General features: G+C 42.6%; 1 protein-coding gene across 3 annotated transcripts; it reads left to right on the top strand.

The window, feature by feature from the left end:
* The first annotated feature begins 6,197 nt into the window (after positions 1-6,197).
* DLGAP5 (DLG associated protein 5) lies at positions 6,198-25,685 on the top strand. Of its 3 annotated transcripts, none has more exons than XM_053980846.1 (20): positions 6,198-6,222; positions 6,793-6,850; positions 8,944-9,193; positions 10,404-10,612; positions 11,028-11,132; positions 11,557-11,641; positions 13,411-13,509; positions 14,253-14,323; positions 15,956-16,248; positions 16,617-16,735; positions 16,818-16,935; positions 17,323-17,408; positions 17,950-18,110; positions 18,818-18,910; positions 20,312-20,531; positions 21,531-21,744; positions 22,099-22,156; positions 23,243-23,396; positions 23,749-23,798; positions 24,467-25,685. In XM_053980846.1, exons 3-20 carry the CDS (start codon positions 8,953-8,955, stop codon positions 24,587-24,589), a joined length of 2,499 nt encoding a protein of 832 aa, XP_053836821.1. In that variant the 5' UTR covers positions 6,198-6,222; positions 6,793-6,850; positions 8,944-8,952; the 3' UTR covers positions 24,590-25,685. The 3 variants fall into 3 exon arrangements, with proteins under 3 accessions (XP_053836821.1, XP_053836819.1, XP_053836820.1); XM_053980844.1 differs by having other exon boundaries at positions 6,199-6,222; positions 16,815-16,935; XM_053980845.1 differs by lacking the exon at positions 6,198-6,222 and adding an exon at positions 6,303-6,324 and having other exon boundaries at positions 16,815-16,935.
* The last annotated feature ends 108 nt before the right edge of the window (positions 25,686-25,793 follow it).

The following is a 25,793-nucleotide window of genomic DNA, read 5'->3' as shown; positions in this document are numbered from 1 at the left end:
AAACCTCCTGGCTTTGAAACCTACCTAACTCCTGACTGCAGGGCCAGAAGTATCACAGAATCAATTAGGTTGGAAACGACCTCTGAGATCATCGAGTCAAACCCATGACGGAACACCACCGTGTCAACCAGATCATGGCACTGAGTGCCACGTCTAGTTTTTCCTTAAACACCTCCAGGGATGGTGACTCCACCATCTCCCTGGGCAGTCCATCCCAAAAGAGCTGCAGGGAGGTCACTGGGAGTGTCCCTCCCTACTGGAGCCCCACCAGCGCCGTGCCAGCCTTGCCAGCTTGTTTTGCCAAGCGTTTCCTCCCCAGCACAATCACTAAATACCCTTTGCTGTCATCTGTCCTTGGCAGAGGCAAACAAGAGCTGCTGTTCCTGCTGTAGATGTATCCACAGCAGTGGTTTGTCATGCAAGTGTCACCCCAGCCACCTTCTCTGTGCAATGCTCAAGAAGTCTCAGCCTGCAGAGAGAAAAGAGAAGGGCACTGGAGAAATCCTCTGAAACCAAAGGTATTGACAACAAAAGAGAAACACAAAGAGAAGGCATTGGGAAAAGGGGAATTAAGTGGTGGCATCAGATGGTAGTTTGAACTTAAAAGGATTTCTACAAGAAGGAGCTTCCCCTCTCCTTAAAAGATTTAGGCAAATCGTTTCCAGTTAGATGATGGAGGCAGGCAGCAAACTGAAAAGGCCTGGTTTCTTTCCACCCCAGGGAACAGCAGGAAGTTGTTCAGAGGACATTTAGGTTGGATATCAGGAAAAGGTTCTTCCCCCAGAGGGTGGAGGGGCACTGCCCAGGCTCCCTAGGGAATGGCCACAGCTCCAAAGCTGCTAGAGCTCAAGAAGCATTTGGAACACACTCTCGGGCACAGGGTGGGACTGTCGGGGTGTCTGTGCAGGGCCAGGAGTTGGACTGGATGGACCTTGTGGGTGCTTTTCCACTCAGGATATTCTCTGACCTGCTGGAGGTCAGCACTACTTACTCTCTGGTTACACTACTGAGAGCAGATCCTTGAGACTGTTCTCAAGCTAAAAAGCAGCGTAAGTGTGTCAGCACAGCGCTGTGCCATGACAGTTCTGATGAGGGGCAGAGCTAATTAGCCAAGGCCCAGGATCACATTTACATGGTGTCTCAGATGGCTGAGATGAACCTCCCAAAGTCTCTGGAGCCCCTGTTGACCACAGCCACGATATACAAATCCAGAGTGGGAGGGAAGATAAGAGGTTAAGATGAGTTGCTGAAGGCCAAATATTAGACGGGGACAGGACAGAAGACAGACCCTACTGTTCTCACCCCTCCAGTACTTTCTCCTCTGGACTGCAACAAGCCACAGAACAACAATGGGATTTAGCTGCTGCTGACACAGTAGTTTGCTGTGTTCCACGGAAAAATTCAGTGTTTTGATATAGGATCAAATGCACATGGGAATAAAACCTATTTACTAGCCTGGCCCCACAGTTTGGTGACATGCAGTGAGATGCAAGACATCCCCAGGTGACTTAAAGGAGAATTAAATATCTGCCCTGTCATATTAAAAAAAGGTCTCACAAAGATGTGGCCCCAATCTTTTGTTGTAAATTGATAAAGACAGTGAACGCCATTTGCTGCTAAGTGACTTCTAATGATTAAACAACCTTTCTCCTCCCACCCCCTCGAGGCAGTTAGTGATAATATAAGAAAGATTTTGCACATTGTTTAGCTTAAATGGCCATCTGGCCCTTCTGCATTTCAGTAGCCTTGAACATTAAAAAAAAACAATAGATAAAGAAAACCAGTCCTATCTTATCAGAGACCTGGAGAAGTTTAACTCTGTCAGAGCAAAGAGAATTAACCAAGTCCTTACAGCTCTTTTATTGTTTCCATCCTGATTAGCAGCCATATTCCTCACAGCTTGTGTTGTACTCTCGAAACCAAGAGAAACTGTCCCTTACTGGCTGTATTAATTTTAATCATGAAACACAACTCCAGCAGTTCCATCCAGCTTCCACAGGAGGTGTTCTGCCCCTGGGCAATGGAGACACAATGGAGGCATATGTCAAAAAAATATACAGGTGATTATTATGCAAGTAGGGAAAAGGATGCTCTTTTCAGAGGAAAATTTAATCGTCTTGGCCTAACTCAGAAACCTACTTCCTGCTGCTGAAACTTCATCTAATCCCACCCCACTGAGTGGTTTCTTCATCTGCTTTCACTCAAGGGGATAAAACCACAATTTCCCCAAAGCAACCCACTCAAAGTCACTGGAAACAAAAAAAAAAAAAAAAAAAATTTGGTCTCAACTCAGCTTATGGTTGGTTTACGGTTGAATCCGGCATTTCTTCTGGGGTTAATTCCCACTCCCCTCTTTGCCATGGAAGAAAACTAAGAAGGGTTGAGTCTGTTTGGAAAGAAGTGTGATATCCTTAAGAATGTGGCCTTGGGCTTTGAAGAAAGAAGCCAGCTGAGGATGCTTTCACCTGCAGTGCTGGAGCAGGTTTGTGAGTGAAATCTCTAGCAGCAGGGAACATTTGGTGTAAACACCCTGTAAATAACAGAGGATGCACAGATATGCTGAGATAAAACAACTCAGGCTGTGTTCCCAAGTGCACTTTGCATGCTGACATTGCTAGTTTGCATTTTTGTGAAAGCTGGGAGCTTATAAATGTGCTACAACATCCAGCTTTTGGGTATCAGCTGCCAGAGTGCAATAGAATCTCCAGAGTCAGGTACCTTGTCCTTCTATTTATAGCCAGAGAGAGACACTTCCCAAGGGCAAGTGGAAACTCCCACCTGGGAGAAGGAAGCATCAAAGGAGGGCTGTATTAAAGTCACTTTGCATAGCCAGTGTAGGTGTTTCCATCAGCTCAGGATCCCAGGCCCACACGTTGGGGTTTAGGAGTCTATCAGAGCTCTTTGAAGGAGTGGAGCAATAACAATTTCTGTTTAACACCGTGGGTGTCAAGCTTGCATTTGATGTTATTTGTTGTATGTGCTGATCTGGGTGGTGGAGAAATACCCAGGAAAGGGAAGACACTCTCCAGGCTCATCCAGGTGAGAGTCCAAACATCTCTCTCTACCTGCTTGGACCGTGGCATCCTCCCAGGTGACAGGCTGAGGCACTGGGGGGTGGCTTCTTCCCATTCCTGGTAAAAATGGGCTGCAGAGCAAAATAAACCACACAGAACAGAGCAAGAGGCTTAACTGTGTTCCCTGGTTGCTCCAAGACGGGGATTTCACTTCTATTTTCTGCTCCTATAAATTGTTCTGGTTTTTCAACTAGCAACCACTTGAGATGAAAAGCCTGAGCAGAAGTGGGAACAGCAGCCAATGCATCATAATGAATTTGCTGTTCAATACTTGATTGAGAGGTTATCAATTGAATTTGGCAACCTGTGCCCTCTGCAGTATTTTAGTTTGCCTACAGAGGATTTTCTTTGCCTGCATGCAAGTGGCTGTGGGGTACAGCTTTATAACTCCATTTACCTGTACTTTCACCAAAAACAAGACCAGAAAATGTAATTATTTCAGGGCTAAATTTGAGGATAGATTTCCCTACACACTCCATATTGCACTTGATATGTGCAAGGGTGGTGAGAATCACCTTCACAAAGAATAATATTCTGTGTGCAGGAATGAAGAGCAGAAGGAGCAAGTTAGCAGATTGCCACATAATGATCTCCTCAGTACAAAATGTATGGGATAATGACAGTTATATTGCCAAGAGATAAAGAAATTAAAATTGGTTCTCAAACCTCAATGGCTAAAATGGGATATCATAAAATCATCAGATCTGTATGAGAACAAGGAGTTTAACCTCTCAGGCATGGCTAATATGTGCACAGGATAATGAGTTTAGAAATTCACATCCCTTGTTTATTTCTACGAAATGGTAATATGTTTATTCCTCTTAACACAATATTTCTCTTAGCACAATAATACCAGTAGAAATCAGGAATTTGGCTGGAAAACACCTGATTTGAGTCTTTTATCTTAAGTGATATTGAAACATTAAAATCTTGGCATTATTCAAACACACTGAGGCCCTTGTGGTGACCTAAATATTGTCACTGGAAGGTGTCTCTGCAGCATGTTAAGGAACCCCATTCTGGCTGTAACCTACCTGGCTCAGGTAACACCTGCAGAGGTGCACAGCAAGCCCAGGGCAGGTACTCAGCTTCCTCAAGGGCTCACGGCTGTGTTATCACTCCTCTTGTTACTTGAGCTCCTGAGATGAAGCCCAAGCTGTAGCAAAGCTTCCCAAATTCTCTATGGACACCCACAAGAGTGGAAATGAGCAAAGGTGCCAGTCCAGATGTTCCAAGGAGCAAACAAGTTTTGTTTAAGCATATTCAGGTATGCAGTAAGACAGCATATTCAGGTATGCAGTAAGAAAAAAACCCAATTTTTGGTTGAAATGATGACACACTTAAATTCACTTTCTCCCTAAAACTTGTGTTTCAGCATGGCTCACATTGGACTATATCCTGACAAAAGGCAGAATTGCTGATGTCCTCAAATTCCACTGCCATAGGAGAAAAAGTGGAGTAAGAGAAATCAGCAAACCTCGAGGACTGCATTGGATTGAACTCTGTACACTCCACAGATCTGAGCTCCTGTGGTTCTGTTTAATTGGATCTTTTTCAAACCATCACTTTGGCAGCACTCAATAACCTCCGTGCTGATCTTTTATTATCTCTAGCGAATAAATGACTGCAGGATTAGGCTGGATGGTCAATATTTGTGACCTTTGTTGTAACCTTTCTCAGTCTGTGCAGAAATGGGGTGACTCTTCCCGGACTGCTCCAGTCTGGGATGCCCAGAGCCACTCACTCTGCTCGTTGCCGTGAGGAACAGCTCTGTGCTCTTACTGTGGTGCTTAATCAATTTATTGCTGTCTTAAAATCGCATTTATATACAAAATTACTGATATATTTGTGTAACGCCAGAGGGGATCGCGCATTTTCAGGCTGCTGGAAGGGCACGGCTGTCTGCCGCTGACCACCGCTCCTGCTACTCAGCAGTTTCCCGTTTACAAACACTTTTTTTTTTTTTTTTTTTTTTTTCCTCTCCAAACGTCGTCCCCATTTTTGCAGTGCCACCAAGCGGATGGTTCCCCCGTCAGCATTTGAATTTCCCAGGTTGCCACTTATAAACAAACGCAGAACTCTCCAGTAGTTGAGAATTGTGTTAAACGCAACCCACCCCAGCAAACCGCGGGGTTGGCGCGATGCGGGTATGGCAGGGAATAAAGGGCCGTTAATAAAAACCACTTTAATAAAGTGTTTGTGGCCCTTTCAGACCTGGGAAGACCCGGCTTCGGCTCCTCAGGAGGCGGCACAATGCGGGTATCAAGGCGTGGACACAGACCTTGTGGGCTCCCCGGTTCGGGAGAGACGTGGAGCTCCTGGAGTGGCTGCAGGGAGGGAGGACAGCGGGACCGGAGCATCTCCCTGCCCAGGAAAGGCTGAAGGAGCAGGGGCTGTTCTGCCTCCAGAGGACACCTGAGCCCTGTCTGTCCCTGTCTGCAGGGAGGGCTCAGAGACAGACCAGGCTCTGCTCCGGGGGGCCAGCAATGGCACCAGAGCAACGAGCAGGAACTGATGCCCACAAGTTCCACCTGAACACAAGGAAGAACTTCCCTGTGCAGTGACTGAGCCCTGAAGAGACACCAGAGAGGGTGTGGAGCCTCCCTCACTGGGGATATTCCAGAGCCATCTGGACCCAGTCCTGTGCCCTGTGCTCTGGGACGTCCCTGCTGCAGCAGGCAGATGGGACCAGATGAACCACTGCCGTCCCTTCCAGCTCTGTCCGCTCTGGGATTCTGTGGGTGGTGGGAGGCCTCATCGCTGTCCCTGAGTCCTGAAGACTTTGGGCTTTGCAAGCCCAAACCGGTGCCAGGCGTCCCTCAGGCACAGGCGACCCCGCCGCCATCTTAGCGCCCCCGCGCCCCGCGGGGAGCCAAGGGCAGGCCGCGCCCTCCGCGGCTTCACCTCCCTCACTCCGCCAGCCAATGAGCGGCAAGTGTAGGCGGGGCATTTCCCCAAGAAGCCAATGGAAATTAAGCGTGGCCATGGGGCGACCAATAAGCAGCTCGCTCTGGGGTTCCGGCGCTGCCAATCACCGCGCGCGGTGAGGCTCATTGGGAGCGGGCGGTCCGCGCTGGCCAATGAGCGTTGGCGGGTGAGATTTGAAAGCGAGGCGGGGCGGCGCGCGGCGGGGCCGGGGCAGGGACAGGTAATGGCGGCCCGGGGGGCTCGGGGGTCCCGGGCGGGATTTGGGAGTCCTGGAGGGCCTTTGAGCCTTCAGGGGCACCTCGACTCGCCGGCAATGAGCTCCGTAAGGGGTCCCGGCGTGGGGGTCTCGCCTGGCGGTGGGCTGGCAGCGGTGCTGCTTCTCTGAGTTGCGGTGGGAACACCCGGGAGTGCTGAGGGGACAGTCCTGGGGGCACCCCGCACAGCCGGGCCCGGGCTGTGCCCCACAGGCTGCTCCGAGCCCCGGGGCCCGTCTCGAAACCGTTGAGTCCAGGTTTTACTCTGTCTTTAATAAAAAGTCGCGATGTTTGCTCTTCCTGTTCTGTTTTCTCACTGTTCAGCCTAAAATGTTTTCATGCTCGTTTTGCTCTTTGGTTCATGGGGTGTTGTTGGTCAAAAGTGTCTCTTTTCCTTTGCTGCTATTTATCAAAATACATGATCGGCTTTAATTTTTGGTACTATACGCTAGCCAGTCACAAATCCTTTGTGTCCCTTTCTTGCTAATAGTCTTTACTTGAGTTTATGCTAATTTAAATACCAATTAATCTTCCAGGCTCCTGTTTGGGCAAGATACTCCACGGGAACAGTAACCTGGGAAGAAGAGGAGACAGGTATTTTTGTTCTAAAAACACATCTTTGGGATATTGAGCATGACATACATTTTTAATGAGCAAGGTAACCTTGCTGTGCTTAAAGAACATGGGTAAGGGTACATTTAGGAACTTTGTACTGAAAAAGGATGAGTGTAGAGAGTAAACTGCTGCTTTGAGCAATATTTATCATCCACTGGGCTCAAAAGCCTGCTGCTTCTAGGACACAGATAGTAGAGATGTATTCCCACTGTTTTCTTTATGGCTTCCTGTAATGCCATGTAATTGCTAACAATTCTGTAATGACTAATTCTGTAATTACTAGCAGGATCAGTTCAAATGTGATTGTTGGAGATGCTCATTAATTAGCCTCCCTTAATCACTTAAATGTAAATCAGGGCAAATATGACCTATGAACTGCAGTGGAGTTTTTTGCATTCATCATTAACGGGCATTTTTAATCAATTTCTGAAAGCTGGAATGCAAGATGCAGGCTGAAGCCCAAGATATTCACACTTCAGGTGGTGCTGGTGTGGACCAGCTCTTCCAGGATTGTGTGGAGGAGATCTAGTCCCTTGAGTTTTGATTTTTATTCCCCTTTGCTCTTTAACTTCCACTGACCATTTTTCTCTCCTGACAAAAAGGAGCACAATGCACTGATTTTGGTTTCTGTCCAAGCAAATTTTGGTTTCTGTTCTAAGCAAATCCAGGAGGTTGTGCAGGTGCTGTTGGTGCAAGTTCCCCCCTCCATGAACACTTCAATGGAGTAGGGAACAGGGAGCTGCCCCTGCCAGCACTGATGGCATCTGAGCAGGCTTGGGCTGTATTCCTTCTTTGAACAGCTCAAGTTCTCTCCTTGACTACTTTTCCTAGAAATATATTCAGTTTATTTATGCATTATTTACATTTTGCTGCCTTTTTTTTTTTTTCTTCTAACATTTGGGTTTTCCAGCTGGGCTGCTGGTTGAGTTTTTGGCTTTTGGTGGCACATGGATGGGAGGGGGATGGACTTTAAGAAATCCTGCACACCCATTGTCAAGGCTTTTCAGTACAGTTCACTGATGGTGCCTTCAGTTTGATCAGAGCATGCTGTCCTGAAATGAAGAGCCTCAGAAAATTATTAATTTACCAATTAATTAACCAATTTACCAATTAATTAATAACTGTTGGATGTTTAGTTTAGCTCTGTCACCCTGCTTACTGTTGTCTGTAAGTGGTGGAAGATGAGATGTGTGAGGTGGAAAACCCTGGACAAGGCAGGTTTCAGTGGATAACAGAATCCTAGAATGGTTTGGGTAGGAAGGGGCCTTAAAGCCCATCTTGTTCCCATCCCCTGCCATGGGCAAGAACACCTTCCACTATCCCAGGGTGCTCCAAACCCCATCCAGCCTGGCCTTGGACACTTCCAGGGATGGGGCAGCTACAGCAGCATCTCTGAGCAATCTGTGCCAGGGCCTCCCCACCCTCACAGAGAAGAATTTCTTCCCAATATCCCATCTAACCCTTCCCTTTGTCTGTGTACATCCATTCCCCCTTGTCCTGTCATTCCAGGCCCTCTCCACCTCTCCTGGAGCCCTTTTAGGTACTGTTAGCACAGCAAGTGCAAACCAGCTGACAATTGGCTTAAGGCTTCCCCAGGGTAAAAAAGGTGGGGAAAATTCTTGAAATAACCACTATTGTATTGCAGTTGCATCCTGGAAACATCCTGGTTCTGAGTACTCTGCTGCATGGCAAAATTCCTTGCTATCAGATAGGTCTAATCTAAATGGAATGTTGCTTCCAAGTATTGTCCTACAGCCCTGTCATTTACTTGCTCATCTCCTTAATGTGGAAAACAGCTGTGGAGAAAACAGCCCAGCCAATCCCAGGCATGGGTGCAGTGTCCCCTCCTAATTCTGTGCCAGACTTGGTGACCACTCAACACCCAAACCCTGGAATGAACAAAAATAATGAGAAATTGCTGAAAGAGTCGTTGCTGAAATTGTCATTTGAGTTTTCTCTGGTCACATACAGAAATAAAGAATTCAGTGCTTTGCTCATAACCTGCAAACTTTAACAAAACTGGAAAACAAACTGGGACAGTGTTTTCCTAATCACTGTGATTGTTGTCTAAGGTCATCAGGATGGCTGCTACTTCCCAGTTTGCCAGTAGATACAAGAAGGATTTGAGTACAGAAGCCCTCAGAACCAAGGTTGCCCGCAGGAAATCCATCCTTCAGAAGGAGAACAGGCACAAGCTCTTCGAAAAGGGCCGGCAGCTCGGGCTGGCAGATGTCAATGTTCAGCCCTCCAAGGAGAGGGGAATTCCTGAGCTCAAGGAAACCAGGGAGTTGTGCTCTCAAGAGAACAGCAGTGTGAAACAGAGTAAGTAAAGAATTGCTATAGATGTTTTTTTTTAAGTGTTAAAAATTACAAGTAGGTTTAGTAGCATAATCACAGAAACCTAATAGCAGTCAACATTTTAATTTGACAAAAAAGTTCAGCTGTATTTCAGACAAAAAATATTTAAAACCCTGTCAGCCTTTCCAAGTGTTAAAATCAAGACAATAAAATCTTAATACAGCTGTACCCTCCTCACTGCTCCAGTGGTATGAATGAAGCTTTGCTCTGATTTGTCTGCAGCAGCAAAAGGAAGAATGCATTTTGTTATTAATATTCAATAAGAAGTGCCTTTATGATTGCTTTGTCCTTTAGGATGTGAAAAACTCCAGTCTAAAATACCACCTAGCATATAACTGATGCCTGTCACGTGCTTAGAGTGTGCTTAGCAATGGACAATTTTATATTATATATAAAATTATTAATGGGTAAATTCACAGTATGATTGTATTTTGAAAATGGCTAGTTTTTGACAACTTATTTTCCTCTCAGAAAATGGAGCCTGCATATATGCTGAATTCTGCTCCCTGGCTCTCCTGGATGCTTGTGGTCTAAGAAATTGAGTTAATGTTTTAAAATGTTAACAGGTTTTTTTAGAAATACTTTCACCTTAAGTATTTTGATAGCAGAAGATTTTAGTAATTTTGTGAAGATTATTGGAGTTCAGTCTGTATGTAACAGTATCAAATACGAAATTTAATAAATTTGTCTAGATTATCTTTCATAAATTTCAACTTTAAGTGGATATTAATTTTTTAGATAGACATAATTCAAGTTTGGCAACATCTTAAGGTTTTATTCTTTCATATAACTTCTGCCTCATTTATTGTCAGCCTGGGTCAGACTTTGGTATCTAAAGCTGAGTTTTCAATGACATTGCAATTGTTTGAATAGAGAAACTAGTACAAATAAACCAAATAAGAAGATCAGGTGTTAATTTTCATACCAGTAACCTTGCAAGCCTGTGAAATGGGAGTGAGTTTATAGGGGAAGTCTATTTGTAAGTTAAAATTTACCATTGAATTCCCTTTTAGTAGGAAGGGTTAAAACACTTTAGAGATTCCAGTCAGTTCTGCTCTTTGACTTACGTTCCTCTTCTAGCTTGGCAAAGTTTATTGGAAATTTCTGACTTGTGGTTGGCTCAAAAACCATCTTCATGATTTTGTAACATGTCTGTCTTGCATGCCTGCTGCAGAAGCAGCCCCAAATGCAGCCACCAAGAGGATGAACGAGCGCAGGGAGATGCTCCAGCGCTACAAGGAGGAAAAGGAGCTTCGCAAACTGCAGGAGCAGAGAGAGAAAGCCAAGAAAGGGGTGTTCAAGGTTGGGCTGTACAGACCAGCTGCACCTGGATTTCTTTCACTTGCTGCTGAGGAACCTGCAGTAGCAAAGCCAAGAGAGAAGGTAACAATGGTGATATTTCATATCTAAATTAATTGCATCTGTGTGCTCCATTTGTGGCTATTTGTGTTATTTCAAATAAACTATCTTGCAAATGCTTTGTTAATGTTATGATAAGGGAGTAATTTGGCTCATTCTCTTTCCTAAACAAAGCTGGAAATAGTACTAATAATATGTGGATTTTTGTATTTGTGACTATGTTCAGCTCAAAAACTGGAATGATTCATCCACAAACGAAAGAGCTGTGTTATTTTAGAACTAGTAACTTGGTCATATTTAGTCAACTCAGCTTTGAAAGCTTTCCAGATTGCACACATTTTGCACAGACATGTTATTCACATTTATGCTTCTTGCTTAGTCTCTGTGACAAAGGGAAAAAAGAGTTTATTAACTCTCATTTCCTTGGGGATGCTTCCAGGCAGCTCCTGCTTTCTCTGGGAGGATTACTCGGTCAAAAGCCAAGATCCAAGAAGGAAAAAGTATGATACCAACTCTGATACCAACTGCATCTAAGTCCTCTATGGTTTGTTTTTTATATGTATATATAACTTTAGTGAATAAATTTGGAGAAAGGGATGCAATTTCAGACTCAGGGTAGTATCTTTACAAGTTTGATTAGATCAGTACAAGCAGAAAAGAGCACAGGTTTTCTGGATCTGTTTGTCAGGCAAGTTTTTGAAGATACTTAAACTGTTGCTTAAATATTTTTCTTCATTCTTTTTCTGACAATTTATTAACTAGTTGGATAATGCACAATAACATATCCCTAAACCAATCTATTTTAAGTTATCCATAATGTCTCTCTACTTTTTAAAGCCCCTTGTGCCAAATAATTTGACTTTTTCCTTTACTGTAATCTAGGATAGATAGATGAGGAAATAAATTGGGCTACTGAATTTCTGGAAATCTGATACTTCACAAAAAACCTTGTGTTTTTTTTCTCATAGGTCAGTGCCCACGGGCAGAGCGTGCGCTCTACACAAGCAGGACATAAACAGATGAGTACAGCCAAAGGGGCTGAAAAAGAGAAAGGTATGGAAATACAGCTGAACCTGAAAGTTGGGGTTTTCTGGGAGAAAGATCCACAGTATTCTTTTGGGTGTAGGAAGGAGGAGATTTTAAGATGGCCATTCCTACCAAGGGCAGCAGCTGGCGGATTATCAAGTGTGTGGCTCCAGGGGTCACATGAGCTTGTTACCTCCATAGGCTGGAGGAAATGGAATGCAGGATCCTGACAGTCCTGGTTACTGATTATTCCCCCTGGGAGAGGGAAAAGAAACAGGTCAGTAGGCAAATTGCACAACTGCCAGATGCCTCAGCTCCTGGAGCTGTGCAGAGGTTTCTGTTTGCCTCAAGAGGAATATCACAGGTAGTGACTGCTGTTAGAAAAGAGCAAGTGCCTTCTGTGTCTGTCACTCTCTGTGCCACAATTATAGATATTTCTTAAGAAAAAAGCAATTAAAAATCAACAACCTGTGCCACCTTTAAGGGATTAGAATACCTTGGGTCAGAAACTCTTCTTCATAGCTCAGTGATATCCTTAAGTAGATAGAACCAAGTCATGTGGAATGTTGATGTTAATGCAAGATATTCAGTAATTCAGAGTGAAATTACTTTCACATCATTAATCTAATCAAATCAGCAAGCAGCAGACTTTATTTAAATTAATTTCAGTAGTGCCTTTGAATACTGAAAAGATGTATTTATTAGTGTTTGATATAACAATTAAAATGTTTAATTTTTGCAAAATGGTCATCCATTGATTATTTCTGTTTAAAATTGATTATTTCTTTTGTACTGAATCAAGGATATGCATTATATGTACTTAAACTTCCCTGCCCATGGCAGGGAGGTTGGAATGAGGTGATCCTTAAGGTCCCTTCCAACCCAAACCATTCTGTGATTCTTTGAAACACCAATATAAAGATGTTTGTGAAGTGAATGTTTGATAAATCCAATGTTGTAGTTATTTACCCAGTGATTTTTTTCCCAACTTTTCATTCTAGCTTGTACAGAATCACAGCTTGACAATAAAGACAGGAATAGCATTAACAGTAACCAAGTGGGGATTTCAGACAGGCAGGGAATGGAATAAAGAGCTCCCATGAAATTTGTCTGAGCAAGGAAGATACTGTCATTTTAAAAGTCTGTTAGAATCAGTGCTAAAATACAAAGATGAAAATGATGAAGATGGGTAATACAGTGCATGAACTTGTCATATTTCATAAAATATTTCAGAGCAAATTAGTCTTAAGAGTACTTTGTTAGATTGCATTAAATTCTGACCTTAGAAATCATTCATATAATGGCCAGGGCATCACTTTGTTACACCAATGGTTTGCTTTAGCTTCCAGCTGTGCAAATAACCATGGCAAAGATATTAATCTAAAAAAACTTCATCAGTAAAACAGGGAGGGCCTTGACTCTGCTTGCAGGGAGCAGTGGGAAGCATTCCTTAGCTTTGTGCATGGCATCAAACACACTGGTACCTTGATGGAGCTGTGCAGTAAAACCACCTCCATCAGGATCCCTCAGTGCATTGCCTGGATGCCAGGGCCAAGCTGTGCTCTGAACTGACCAAAACCACCCAACCCTGTTCATTCTGACAAACCCATTCAAAAACCCATCCAACCCTGTTCATTCTGGCAAACCCATTCAAAAACCCACCCAACCCTGTTCATTCTGGCAACTGGTAACTGCTGGTGCATTTTTCTGATTTCTACAGAATGGAAACTTTCAGTTATTACTTGAGTGCAGCTCCTCATTAAACTTGGGATCTCTGTGATTAATCTCTCTTGCAGTGTTGCAGACTGCAGCCCAACCAGCCCCCAGTGTGAGAGTCACCAGAGCAGCTGCCTCTGCAGCCAGGCAGGTGCTGAAACCAACTGCTGCTACTGCTGGTAAGTGAGGCAGAGTTGTGTAGCTCAGCTGTACCTTAGACTGCATTTAAGTCATGCCAAATTATCATCTAAGAAAAGGACTAAATGCTGGATCACTCAGACTCTTGGCTGGAGCTCTAGCACAGTATCTACATCAACATGCTGAAACCAACACTGGACAGTTTCCCACAAAACCCATCAGTGTGGAGCATCCATGTCCACATGGTAATTACAAACTCAGAGAACGAAGCCAGAACTGGTAAAGATTACCACTTTGGCTGTTTATTAAATATGTTACTCATAATTATTAAATATGTGAGCAGGAACATCTCTGGAAGAGATGAGAGCCTTTGTTTGTCAGATGAGGAATTTCTCTGCGTTTGCCTGTTTACTAGAATTCAGTCCACCAACAGAATTCCTATGCCATATAGAAATGAAAAATCTAAACTCAAACTGGCTTGACACTCTCTTCAACCTTTTAGGAAATAAGGTGACTTTTATTTTAACTATATGGCAAGATCTAAAGATTGATGGCTTAATGAACCTGTTTTCTTGGTGATACATCTGTTACTAGGCTGTTAAATCCTAGGCAAGGTTTTCTTTTGAATGAACTTTCGCAATGCTCTTTCTTCCCTCTAACCACCTCCCACCCAAGAAATAAAACAGTCTCTATCTTTAGCAACTGGATTTTTATGGCAGTGTTTTGGTGAAAGATTACATGAATCAGCTGCCTTTTTGACCTCTGGGAGTGTCTCTTTTTGTAGGTAACCAGTCACAGAGAAAGGCAGCAAACGTAGGAAAGCAGAAGAAAGCTGTCAAACCTGATCCCATAAAGGTAGGTCATGTAATAGTTGAAATGAAAAAGCAGTAAAACTAATTTAAGAGCCAATAACTGTGTCATTGTAGTTGAAGTGCTCAAACATAAAGTAGTAATTTCAGTAATAAGCTAGAATTTGGGAAGGAGTTGTATGTATTTATACTGCCATATTTGAAAAATTAAGATCAAATTTTGTGCTCATATAGAGTCACAGGATACTTGGAAAAGACCCACAAGGATCATCTCTGTCCAACTCCTGGCTCTTCACATCCAGGAATCCCACATGGATGTGGACATGACTGATGAATGATGTGATTACTAATCAGGATTTGGACAATGATTTAAAATAGACAAGAAGTTCTTGCATGACATATATCTGATGTTTTAACTAGTCAAAAAAAAAAAAAAGGGCAGCTTTGCTGGTTTAATCTAGCAGCTGTAAATTTTGTGCAGTTCATTCCTTTTTGAAGTGTATTCTGAATGGATCCTTTTCCTGCTCAGGTAACAATATGAGACTCTTGAAGCTAAGAAATAAACACAATTTTAGGTTTTAAACCACCAAAAAATAAAGCTGGAAATGCTGTTCTCTGCAAAGTGGAACACTATTTTCTGCTAAAGGCAGTCATTGTGGTTTTTGGTGTCATCACTTCCAGAATTTTTTATGCATTTATGTGCAGACAGTTCTGTGCAAGAGCTATCCATGATTTTTCCCTTCTTTTGCTCCACTTTTCCCTCTCACACCTCCCATCTCCACCTTGTTCCTGTAACTGGAGCTGTGCTTTAGAGTGTTTGAGATTGTGCAATCACACCCAAACAGGAGGTGAGAGCACTTGTATCTTGCTTGGACAAGCACCTCTTCACAGGCAGGAGTCCCTGCCAGTTGGTAAACTCTTGCTGTATCCACAGGCAGATCATTTGAAAAGGCTGGCTAAAAGCAAAATTCAAGGTTTACATTCCTAGCAGAGGTGACTGAAGTATAACAAGACTTTCAGTGGATTGAAGATGCTTATTTTCTTGAAAAACACCCAGAGTTTTTCTGGCTGGCTTGAGCTAACAATCTCAATTAGATATCTCAGAAATGTCTCCTGTGTGACCATCTGGTCACTCATCTCATGAGAATGTGAATTATTGTTTAATTTTTTTTCCTCTCTTTTAATGACATTCTGTAGTGGTAACTGCACTTGTCTTGGGTTGCATTCCTCAGCTATCAGCCTATTCCAGTTTGTTTTTCAGTCTTTGACTGGAGTATGTGCATAAACTATGATTATTCAACAGTCCTAGTTGGATTTGGAGACAGTAATTCTGCTCTTGAGGATTTTATCACCTTAAAGCTTTTTTTTTCTAGCAATGGGAGCAAGCATTTGTCAATTTTAATTATTGTTTTGGTTGGTAAGGTGTTCTGCTTTAGCCCCTGGAGTGAATTGTTCCATTCTTTGTAGTGAAGTGTTAACTTTCTGTCTCTAGAATGATTTGCAGGTATCAAAAATGGTTCGATTTGTTGGTAACTCATCACTTCTGTCCAGGTGTGCTGTTTTAGGAGCTGATTTACCTTAAGCTGTTCCCTTCCTGATGGCTTTCAGACACTTATGTTATAATTCAGCCCATGCCTATTGGTTTGATGTTTTGATTTGTCTATCTATGCTGTTACAGATCATTTCTTCTACACATGAAGTGGAGACAAATGCTGGAGTGGATCCAGGGCTGAAAAGTTCTGCAGCTGATTCCAAACACTCAATGCCAGTAGAACTTCAGCAAGAGCAAACCTCAGTGGAAAACAACAATTTTTCTCCAAGGAGACCCAGAACACGCTCCTTTGCACCTCAAAACTTTGTGTTTCAGCCTCTGAGTGGATTGGCAACCTACACTGTGACACCCATGTCTCCTTCAAGGGCAAATGCTTTTTTGACACCCAGTGCTGTCTGGAATTTTTCAAAATCTCCAATGTAAGAGTCTTCCTTCTAATGGGGCCTAAAATGCAAGTGAACCTCTGTGGGGATGCAAAAAACTTTTTTTCTATGGAAAGATTCATTTTGTAACAAAGTGTTGTGGTGTTGTAACACCTGATCCTCATGGGTTCTATCATTGCTTAAATGTGGACTTAACAGCAGATATGGATATAATCCATTATTCTGTCCATGCTTGAGGAGCAGCTGTCAAAGACTCTGCCCTGTATCTGTCTGCATTGATTTATTTGAGTTCTCTAGTGTTGTGTGGAGTTTGCCTTCTAAACTGTGCATTTCTGTGAAATTGGCCATATTTGATGTCACTTTCTCAGTGTGTCTTAACTAAACGTACTTTTGTCTGTTTCCAGCAAAATATTTGAAAAATCCAGTGAAACTAAAGCACAAAAGCCTAATTTAAAAAGTCAAACTTCACCTTTTGTTGAAGGCATTCAAGAACAGCAAATGACCACAAGCTTGAAAGGAGGAGGTAGGAAGTTCACATTTAGTTTATGCTGATGCTTTTAATTATCACCAGATTCTGATGAAATTCCTTTCATACTTTTCAGCAGGTGAATCAGATGAGAGAACTTCCAGTCAGAGATCAAAGAAAACAGCTCCTGTCTCAACAGCACTTGCAGTGAAGTCAGATGATACAAGAGAGCAAGAGCATGATGTGCCCTATTTCAGGTTTGGGCTCACTTGTTTCACTTCCCTGATGTCCATGTAAAGATTCTTAATAAGAAAAATGAGACTTCTTCCATTGATCACCTTAATCTAATGGTGATTGATGTCTGTCAGCTGTGACCTGAGCAGGCAGACATTCCTGTTTTCCTTTTTGTACCTTAACTGCAAGGAAAGTATGTAAACTTCTGGAGACTAACACCTTGTCCTAAGGATCATGAGCTTGAAAGCAGCAGAAAAGAAACTGCACCTCAGCCACTCAGCAAAATAAAACAATCTAATCTTCAGCTCAAAGACTCTGGATTCTCTGAGAGCAAAAGGATATTATCATTAACAGCCACGAGTCAGGAAAGTCTCCGAATCCTTATTTTTTCTCTACCCCTGTATTTTCAGAAACATTCTTCGGACTGAGACGGAGAGGCTGCTGTCTCAGTGCCTGCAGTGGGAAGGGAACCTTGAGCTGGACATTCCAGAGGATGGTAAGAGTGAGCTGCAATAGGCACCAGAAAGGGGGGTTCTGGGAACTGAATGGGGCAGAGAGAAGGACATGTATGTGCTGTTTGCAAAATAGCAAAAGAAATCTGCAAAGCTGTACTAGAGAAAGTTTAGAGTTGGATCTGCCCCAAGATACAGAGTCTCCTATTCCTAAACTTTGTGTAGCACTTGCAGTGATGGTGATTGATAAAGTGAATGAAGTGCACATCAAAATAGTTGTTCTATTGTCAGTCAATATTTAAATGTGTGAACTTTAACCAAGCTGATTTTTAAAAATAAGATCAGTTTTTAATGTGGAATAAGTGCCCTTACCTGGGAAAATATAGATGACTCCAGCAACGCTTATCTTTAAGACTCGAGAGAGTAATATTTTTTTGAAAGAAGCAACTTCAGAGCATTTCAGTGGACAGGAAAGCTCCATCTGAATTGAATTGCAGGTTTGCAATAGGTGGGACAACAAATTCCAGACTCCTCAAGCACTTATTTATCCAAGATATCCTGTATTTTTTTTCTTGTTGCTACCAGCTAAAGACCCGATTCGCTCCACAGTTGGTCAGACAAGGCTGCTCATAGGAGAAAGGTTCAAACAGTTTGAAGGACTGGTTGATAATTGTGAATTTAAAAGAGGTGAAAAAGAAACAACATGTACAGACCTGGATGGATTTTGGGATATGATTAATTTTCAGGTATGTATTTGCATGTTAACTTAGTAAAATAAAACTGATGGAGTTCTTTATGAGCCAAGTATTGAAACTTTTTTGGTTCTGTTTTTTATCTTTAATGTAAAAAATGCAGGATCTTGTTTTAACACCTTGTGACAGTGAATAGTTGCTGTTGGGATGAGTTACAATTCATGAACTGGTTCTTCTGTTGTGTCTTCTTGTGGCCTGTGTGCCTTGTCTGTCTCTGGAATGACTGTTTGGCCAAATCTTATTCTGTTTTGGAGTGAGGATAGTCACAATGTCTACTTGTGAAAATTCCTGAAGCTCACCTGAAAAGTAGGGGTCCTATGCTTCAGTATGAGAATAATGCAGAAATTACAATAACTCTGTTTAGGGCTGAGCTTAGGTTGTAGAAAATCTTCATCTCTTTTCCTCTGTTAATGCTTTCTTTAGTTTCAGAATGAAATATAATCTGAATTATCAAAAGAGCTCTCAACAGTATTTGTAAATCAGCACTCAACAAAGGAGTTTGTAAGTAGATAAACTAAATGCAGAGATGGATTTGTTATGGTCCTAGTCACAGGTTTTGACCTCTGCAGAAAGCATAAGAGTTTGATCTGCTTCTTCAGAAGTATTTGAGAGATGTTTCCCACAGGATGGAAGACTGTGCTTGTTTGAGTAAAGGTTATTTTACAATGTATCCTTTTGCTTTCCTTTAATGTGACCAACAGATTGAAGATGTGAATAAAAAATTTGATAATCTGGTGAAGCTTCAAGGCAATGAGTGGCAGCCACTTGATGTCCCAAGCAAAGCAGTTGCTAAGGTATGAATAGCCCCTAAAGCACATCTTGCATGGTGGCTTCTTTAGATATATTGAATATTAAGTGAAATTCCTCTCGGGGTGCACCCTTCTCCCTCACCTCTCTTGTATTATCTGGTGGGTTTAGTCCTAGATGCCTCTTTTGGCTGGTAAGATTAGAACTAAGTATTAACAATTACTTTTTTGGAGTCATTGATTCTTTGCTAGTAAGACAAAGCTCTTAAATTTAGGATATAAACTTACTCTTCAGATGTAAAACAATTTATCTGGGCCACTGACTTAACTGGAAAGTAAACCACACAGGAATTTGGGAGTGACTGCCAGTTTTGAGCAGGGAGTGCTGAGTTGTGTTGGTGTCCCATTAAGTCAACACCATGGGTGGCTTTAAACTGCTGCTTCTCCAAGCACAAATGGATCTGACACTCTCCAAAATAAGTTAGTGCTTATTGCAAAATAAGCTGTAATGTGAGTTGTTTTATCTACTCTTTGGTTTGAAATATATAATTGCTTCTGACTGAGTGTTGAGTTGTATTTGCATTGCCTAAACTCTGTGCAATTCCTTGAGACTGCTTAACTAATCATAACCTTGAGATGAAGGTGGATAAGAAACTCCAGGCATGGGAAAACAGAGGGAATGTGGTCTGTGGGAGCTGCTCATAAATGCCAGAACTCTTCAGGTGGCACAAAACAAAACTTCCTTTGGAAAACTGAATGCCAAGAGAGGCTTCAGTGAATGCCTGGAGTCTGTCCTGTGGTTACACTCTGTCCCTGCCACTAGGAGTCCCTGCATGCCAGTGCTTCCAAAATCTTACTGAATTTATTAGGAAAAAAGTTATATTAAGGATTTTTGAACTGCATATTCATTTGGAAAAAAAATTATTATTGTTGTCCTCACAGACTTACTTTAACAGCTGGATGGCAGCCCGAGAGATGCTGGGGCTGGGCAGAGGCCTTGATGCATAAAATTGTAGAATTGTTGAGGCTGGAAAAGTCAGAGAGTCCAACCAGCACTGGCAGTGCCACCACCAACCCCTGTCCCCAAGTGCCACATCACATGGCTTTCAAATCCCTCCACGGATGGGGACTCTGCCCTTCCCTGGGCAGCTGTGCCAGGGCTGGACAACCCTTTCAGAGAAAATATTTTTTCCTGATATCCAATCCAAACTTCCTTTGGTGCAAATTAATCCAGTTCCTCTCCTCCTGTCCCCGTTCCCTGGGAGCAGATCCTGAATCCCACCTGGCTGCTCCCTCCTGTCAGGGAGTGCTGCAGAGCCACAAGGTCCCCCCTGAGCCTCCTTTTGCTCCTTGCTGTGTCTGTGCCAGCAGCACCTGTGTAGAATGTGGAATGTGGAATTGCTCCTCTCCAGAATTTCCAGATGTGACCCAGCTTTCTTACCATTCCAGAAAAAAGCAGTTCCAAATGGAGTGGCCAAGCCCAAGGTGGAAACAGCTGCCAGAGCTGCTGCCCGGAGCCGCTTGGCTTCTGTGAAAGCAGCCATGAGGGACAAAATGAAGCAGGGGGCAGCTGCTGAGGGTACACATCAGGAGAGGCTGCCAGAGGCAGAAAAAGTGGTTTTTGAAGCAGGATTTTTCAGGATTGAAAGCCCTGTGAAAAACTTTTCAGGTAGGTGAAGCTTAATCATGATTTCTGTGTTCTGAAAGTACCAAAGAGAGTTTAATCCATTTCACTGGGGAGAGGAATTTGTGCTGTTTATACTGGCTACAACTCCAGGACTGGACACACTGTTTCAACCAGTGACTGATTACATCAGGGCTCCAAAGTAAACTGGTGTACATGAATGTGCTGATTTGAGTGGTTATGGCAGCATGAAATCCCTGCTTAGACAGAGGTGAAATAGCTGGTTCATGTTTTTCCAGCATAAATTTAATAATGAAATTCTAATCTGAGCGTTCCCAGATTCAGCTGATGAGCTTCTTCATCAAAGTCAATGCCAGCTCACATCCTCTAATTGTAGGACAGGAATTGGGATTTTTTTTAAACTAAACCTCTTGCAGTGCTGTCTTCAAAGCTGCAAATAAGTCCACTCATAATCTGTGCTCATGTGGATAAGATTGTAACATAATCCAGTTTGCTATAAAAGCTGTTTAATAGTTCAGGTTTTTTAACAGGTGCTCAAAATATAACTTCATTTTCAGCATTTTATCTTAATGACATCTATGTGCAGCCAGTATTTCCAGTACTTCTGCTTCTCTCACATTTCTAGTTCATAATTTGATTTTAAATTCCCATTTTTTTTGGCACAGATCTCTCTTCTCATGACAAAACTAGCAATTTTTTTTCATGTGCCTCTTGTTAGTAGGAGGGAACTTCTGAAAAGCTTTGAGCAACTCTGGGTTTAAGCCAACTCCAGCAGAGAATCTGTTATAAGCATCAGTTCTAAATCTGTGTCTTTTAAACTCTATTAAAATTGCCTAATTTGAAAGATGGAAGTTAATAATTTCAATTTCTCTTTGCAAGTGTATATAAGATTTCCATCTAATATTTGTATAAGATGATTCAGCAAGCAGAAAACAATTGTGTCCCTGGTTAGAATCATAATGATCAGTTCATTTCAGCTTCTGGAAACTGGTGTAGGAATGAAATATTAAATACATTTTCCAGGTTTGCTTCCAAGGACCCCTGGAAAACTGGCAAATCCAAGATCATCCATTAGATCTTTGCTTGCTTCTCCTCTCTGTGACCCTGAGGATGCAACTGCAAAACAAACCCCATCAGGCCTCAAAGGCTTCCACCCAGCACAAAGTTTGAAAACGGACCAACTTCCCACTGAACAATCTCCCCCACTGGATAAACTCCCTGATGGTCTTGAACAAAGGTAGGCATGTTAAAGCAGCTTTTAATTAACCTTGTACAAATCATTTTAGAGTTGGAACTGAAAGACATAATGCTAAAACCCATTAAATGTTCCCTTTTGATTTGGCAGTGATAAAGTTTGCAAAGTACTTGTGACTTTTCCTTCCCTTATGCAAATATTCAGAGCTTTGCCCAAATGTAATTTTGCTGCTGGGGTAGGAGTTTGTTTGCCCAGGAAGTTTGAGTTTGATGTAGCTCACCAGTGCCAACCAAGGCAGCAAAACTGCAGAACAAACTGTAAGATTAGTTGGACAAGTCAGAAGGTGATTGATGAAGATGATTGAGAAGAATGAAAACGTTTTGGTTTCTCTTGCAGCATTTCTGTGGTTGCAGAAGAAATGTGTCTGGTTGCTGGCACAGCAGAGGGAAATAAGGTAAGTCATGCATTGTTCATGGATGTGCTTTAAATACTCTGTTTTTACTAGCAAAGGAAAGATTCCTTTGATTACCCCAGACACTTGGACTTCTGATCAAATCCTCCCTTAGAAATCTTGTGTATTCCTCAGGGCAGTGCTTTTTACCTCTGGGTGGACAAAGGTAGGGACTGCTGCAGTTTGGGCACCTTGTCTTGCTCTTTAGAGCTGAATTTGGAGGTCCTGGCTGCTCCAGGAGGACACTTGTCACTTGGACAAGCAATGTTCCTAGAAGTCCACCACCTCCTGTTTTCTGGTGTGGATTTTTTAAATGCTTGTGCATTTATGGACCCTGACTAAAAGCAGCAGCACTCAGTCCTCAGAGCATCCTCCACAGCAGAGCACTGGACTCTTAATCTCCTTAAAGGTATAGCAAGAGCTAATCCAAGTGTCAGAAATCCATGTCCTGAAATGTCTGAAGACTTGGTGACATTGCCTGTGTTTGAGTAGCCTTAAAAAAGCAGGAATGTGGCCTCTAATTCAGATGATACTGTGCTACCAGTGAAAGTCAGTGCTTTGGAGTCAAGCATCCTGTAGTAACTTTCATTGGAAATGGAGTCTTTAAATTTAATTTGTTACTGCTTGGATCTGTGCATGACTGCAGCAGTCAGTTCCCCTCCCATCCCCCTGCATCTAATATATATTTTAAAAATCCTTGTTACTAATTTTTTCTTGTGGCTTTTACTTCATCCTTTCTCTGTTAAAATGAGAGTTGGTGATTTCACTCTCTGGGGAAACCTTTCAGTGCTGCTGATGGGTTTTTTTCTGGAGGAAAAGTCACCAGATAACACTTGAAGTTCAAAACCTTTTTTTCCTGTGGAAGAAATTCCCTTATACTGTCAGAGGGTTTTTCAGGCTTTAAAGGGTGTTTGGGATACGAGTCACAGCCTTAAACACTGAGCCTTGGCCTGCCTGTGCCTTGTACAGTGCCTGGAGTTAAAACTCCATCTCTGCTGAACTGTCCATAAAATCTGTAGGTTAGATGTGTGGACTTGGTCTGACGTAACGAGGATGTGGCTGGGAACAGAGAAAATCCCTGTTTTTCAGGTCCTGGGAAATTCTAGCAGTGAATCAAAAGCAGTGGATGGCATGGAAGAGATGGAACTGTCTGCTGCAGAACAAGGACAAGACATCATCATGTGCAGCCCAGAGAAGGAGACAAACTCTGCTCAGTCTGGAGAGCCACAAATGCATCAGACAGGTGCTTATCTTAGAGCTGCATGGTGCAGCTTGGGTGGCATTGCTGGGGCCTTGTGGTTATCCTAAGGATTTATGATGGTCTGAATATTACTCTTTGAAATCAGATTGATTTGTGTGTGCTGTTAGAAAAGCCTCCCTTAGCTTGGTTACACACGTTGCACATGAGCAAACAGTGCCCCTGGATTTCTCTGTACAGTTTCTGAGGGATATGTGAAGCAGAAAGCTAATATAAAGAAATAAGTACAGTTTAGAGTTTGAATTTCTTCTTTTAATAAATACAGAAGAGAATATTGTTTTTTCAGCTTTGGCAGCATCAGACTAAATTTTTTTTAATTTATATACTTATTTTTCAGATGTTTCATGCAGTGATTTGACACTCATTGACAGAAATCCTTTTGATATGGTAAGTTGACCTTCAAGTTTATTTGACTAAGGCAAGCTGTGTGTTGCAGGACTGTTCACCTTTGCTGCAAACTCAGTTACTGCACAAAGAAAATTAAACTCTTAAAGATGTTATCGAGCCAATTGATGTAGCTTTAAATACAAACCACATTCCTGCTGTCTCCTTGCTGGGCTCACACTGGTATTCCTTATTGCACATGACGAGTGTAGGATGAATCAAGTCATTTGTATCAGGACAATGTCTGATTCTTCTCAGATTGAGCCTTTAAATTGTGTTTCTTACAAATTTCCTTGTAGATATTCACTAACAGCCTTTCTTTTTCTTCCTGGAATTTTTTAAGTCTACCCCAAATCTTTTTTAATCACCTCAGCATTTAGAGCTGGAAGTAACATTCAGCAGGGAAAAGCAGGTGTGCAAAAGCTTTCACATTTAATACAATTAATAGAATTTGGGTGTAGGTTTTCTTGTGAAAAATCCTCTTTAAAACACGGATTACTGACTTGAGTAAGGAGTGTCTGTCTTCAACACGGACCATGTGTAATCACTTCTTATTTTATGCCTGAGAAATAAGCTTGTAAAATTACTCTTGGGGAAATCAGAGTCCTTCCAGCGCTCTGTGGTTTAAGTGTTCCTCAGACCCTGACTCCACACTCTGGCTCCTCCCACAGCCAATACTGGATGCTGAGTTTCCCTTCACTCCAGTCAAGACCAAAGCCCAGAAGTTTGCAGCAGCTGAAGTATTCAGTGACCTCATCGTGTTTTCTCCTGTTGGTCCCTCTGGGGATCAATGAAAAGTGACTTGAAATGCAAAATATGTAAATTCTATGAACAGGAAGCCCACAGAGGGTATCTGGAACACAGTCTGCTACCCTGGAACTGTGTTGAAGAGAGGAAGAGTACCCATGGTAATGGATCTGATACTGGGGTTTGTATCACTTGATGGTGCAGTTGTGATGCACCAAAGCTCTCTGTACATCAGTAGTGGGCTGTGTTCTGGTGATCCCTGCTGTATCCTCTGGCTGTAAATTCTGACTGCAACCTGAAGCATTTTTATGTTGGTATCATCTAATGTATTTCCTGTCTCCTCCAAGTTGTAAAACTGTTCACCTTTAAGCTTTTCTACCCTGATCTGACTGACCTCATAACTTAATGTTATTACAGGGTGCCCACCCCACCAGCTGTGCTGTGCCCTGTATCTGCTGGGAGGGCACCTTCTGGGGTGAGACCCAGGCTGTTCCCTCCCCAGAACACCCTGCCATGCCCTGGGGGTACCTCTGCACCCCCAGGCTGCAGTGTCTGGTGTGTGAACACCTGCCTCAGCACCAGCTCTGGCAGGGTTGGATGCATGCAATTCTTTCCTGGGAAAGTTTCCCTGGTGTGTAACAACCACTGGATTTGTAATATCAGAAACTAGCTCAGAAGAAGGATTTCTAAGTTAGATAATACCTTTTCTTGGTGATGTATTGAAATAGGCATTGATATTATTTCCTATAAGGATGCAGTTTTCTATTGAGTCTCTTAAGGACCCATGTTTTCTACTTGTTTTTGACATGTTTATGCTCAGTCTCTTCTCTCATCTTGTTCCTTGTGCATTCCCCATCCAGACTGTAAAATATTTCTGCATAAGGAGCATGCCAGTTCTGTAGACTGTGGATTTGAGGAGTAGCATTACAGTACCACCAGTTGTTGTATTTTTAACAAATACCTCACTGGGCTTCTTCTTGTACTGGTGACCAGAGTGTAACACACACATCCTTCCACCAGCCTTGATCCCAAACCAAGCAGAGATTTCAGTCCCTCAGCAGAGAGCATTGCTGCCACTGCCAGGGGTTAAGTTTAAACCAGGAAGCTGTGTACTGATTACACTGAATAAAGAGAGGAAGCTGATGTGTGCTGGAATCCATTTTCTTGATTTCTAAACTCCAGTTCTAGGGATCCTTTCAGGTATCTTTTAATGACTTTTCTGCTGGGGAATGGTTTGGGTTGGGAGGGAAC

This window comes from Vidua macroura, chromosome 6 (assembly GCF_024509145.1).
Source record: "Vidua macroura isolate BioBank_ID:100142 chromosome 6, ASM2450914v1, whole genome shotgun sequence".
Taxonomy (NCBI): domain Eukaryota; kingdom Metazoa; phylum Chordata; class Aves; order Passeriformes; family Viduidae; genus Vidua; species Vidua macroura.
This window is presented reverse-complemented; position numbering and strand designations above follow the sequence as displayed.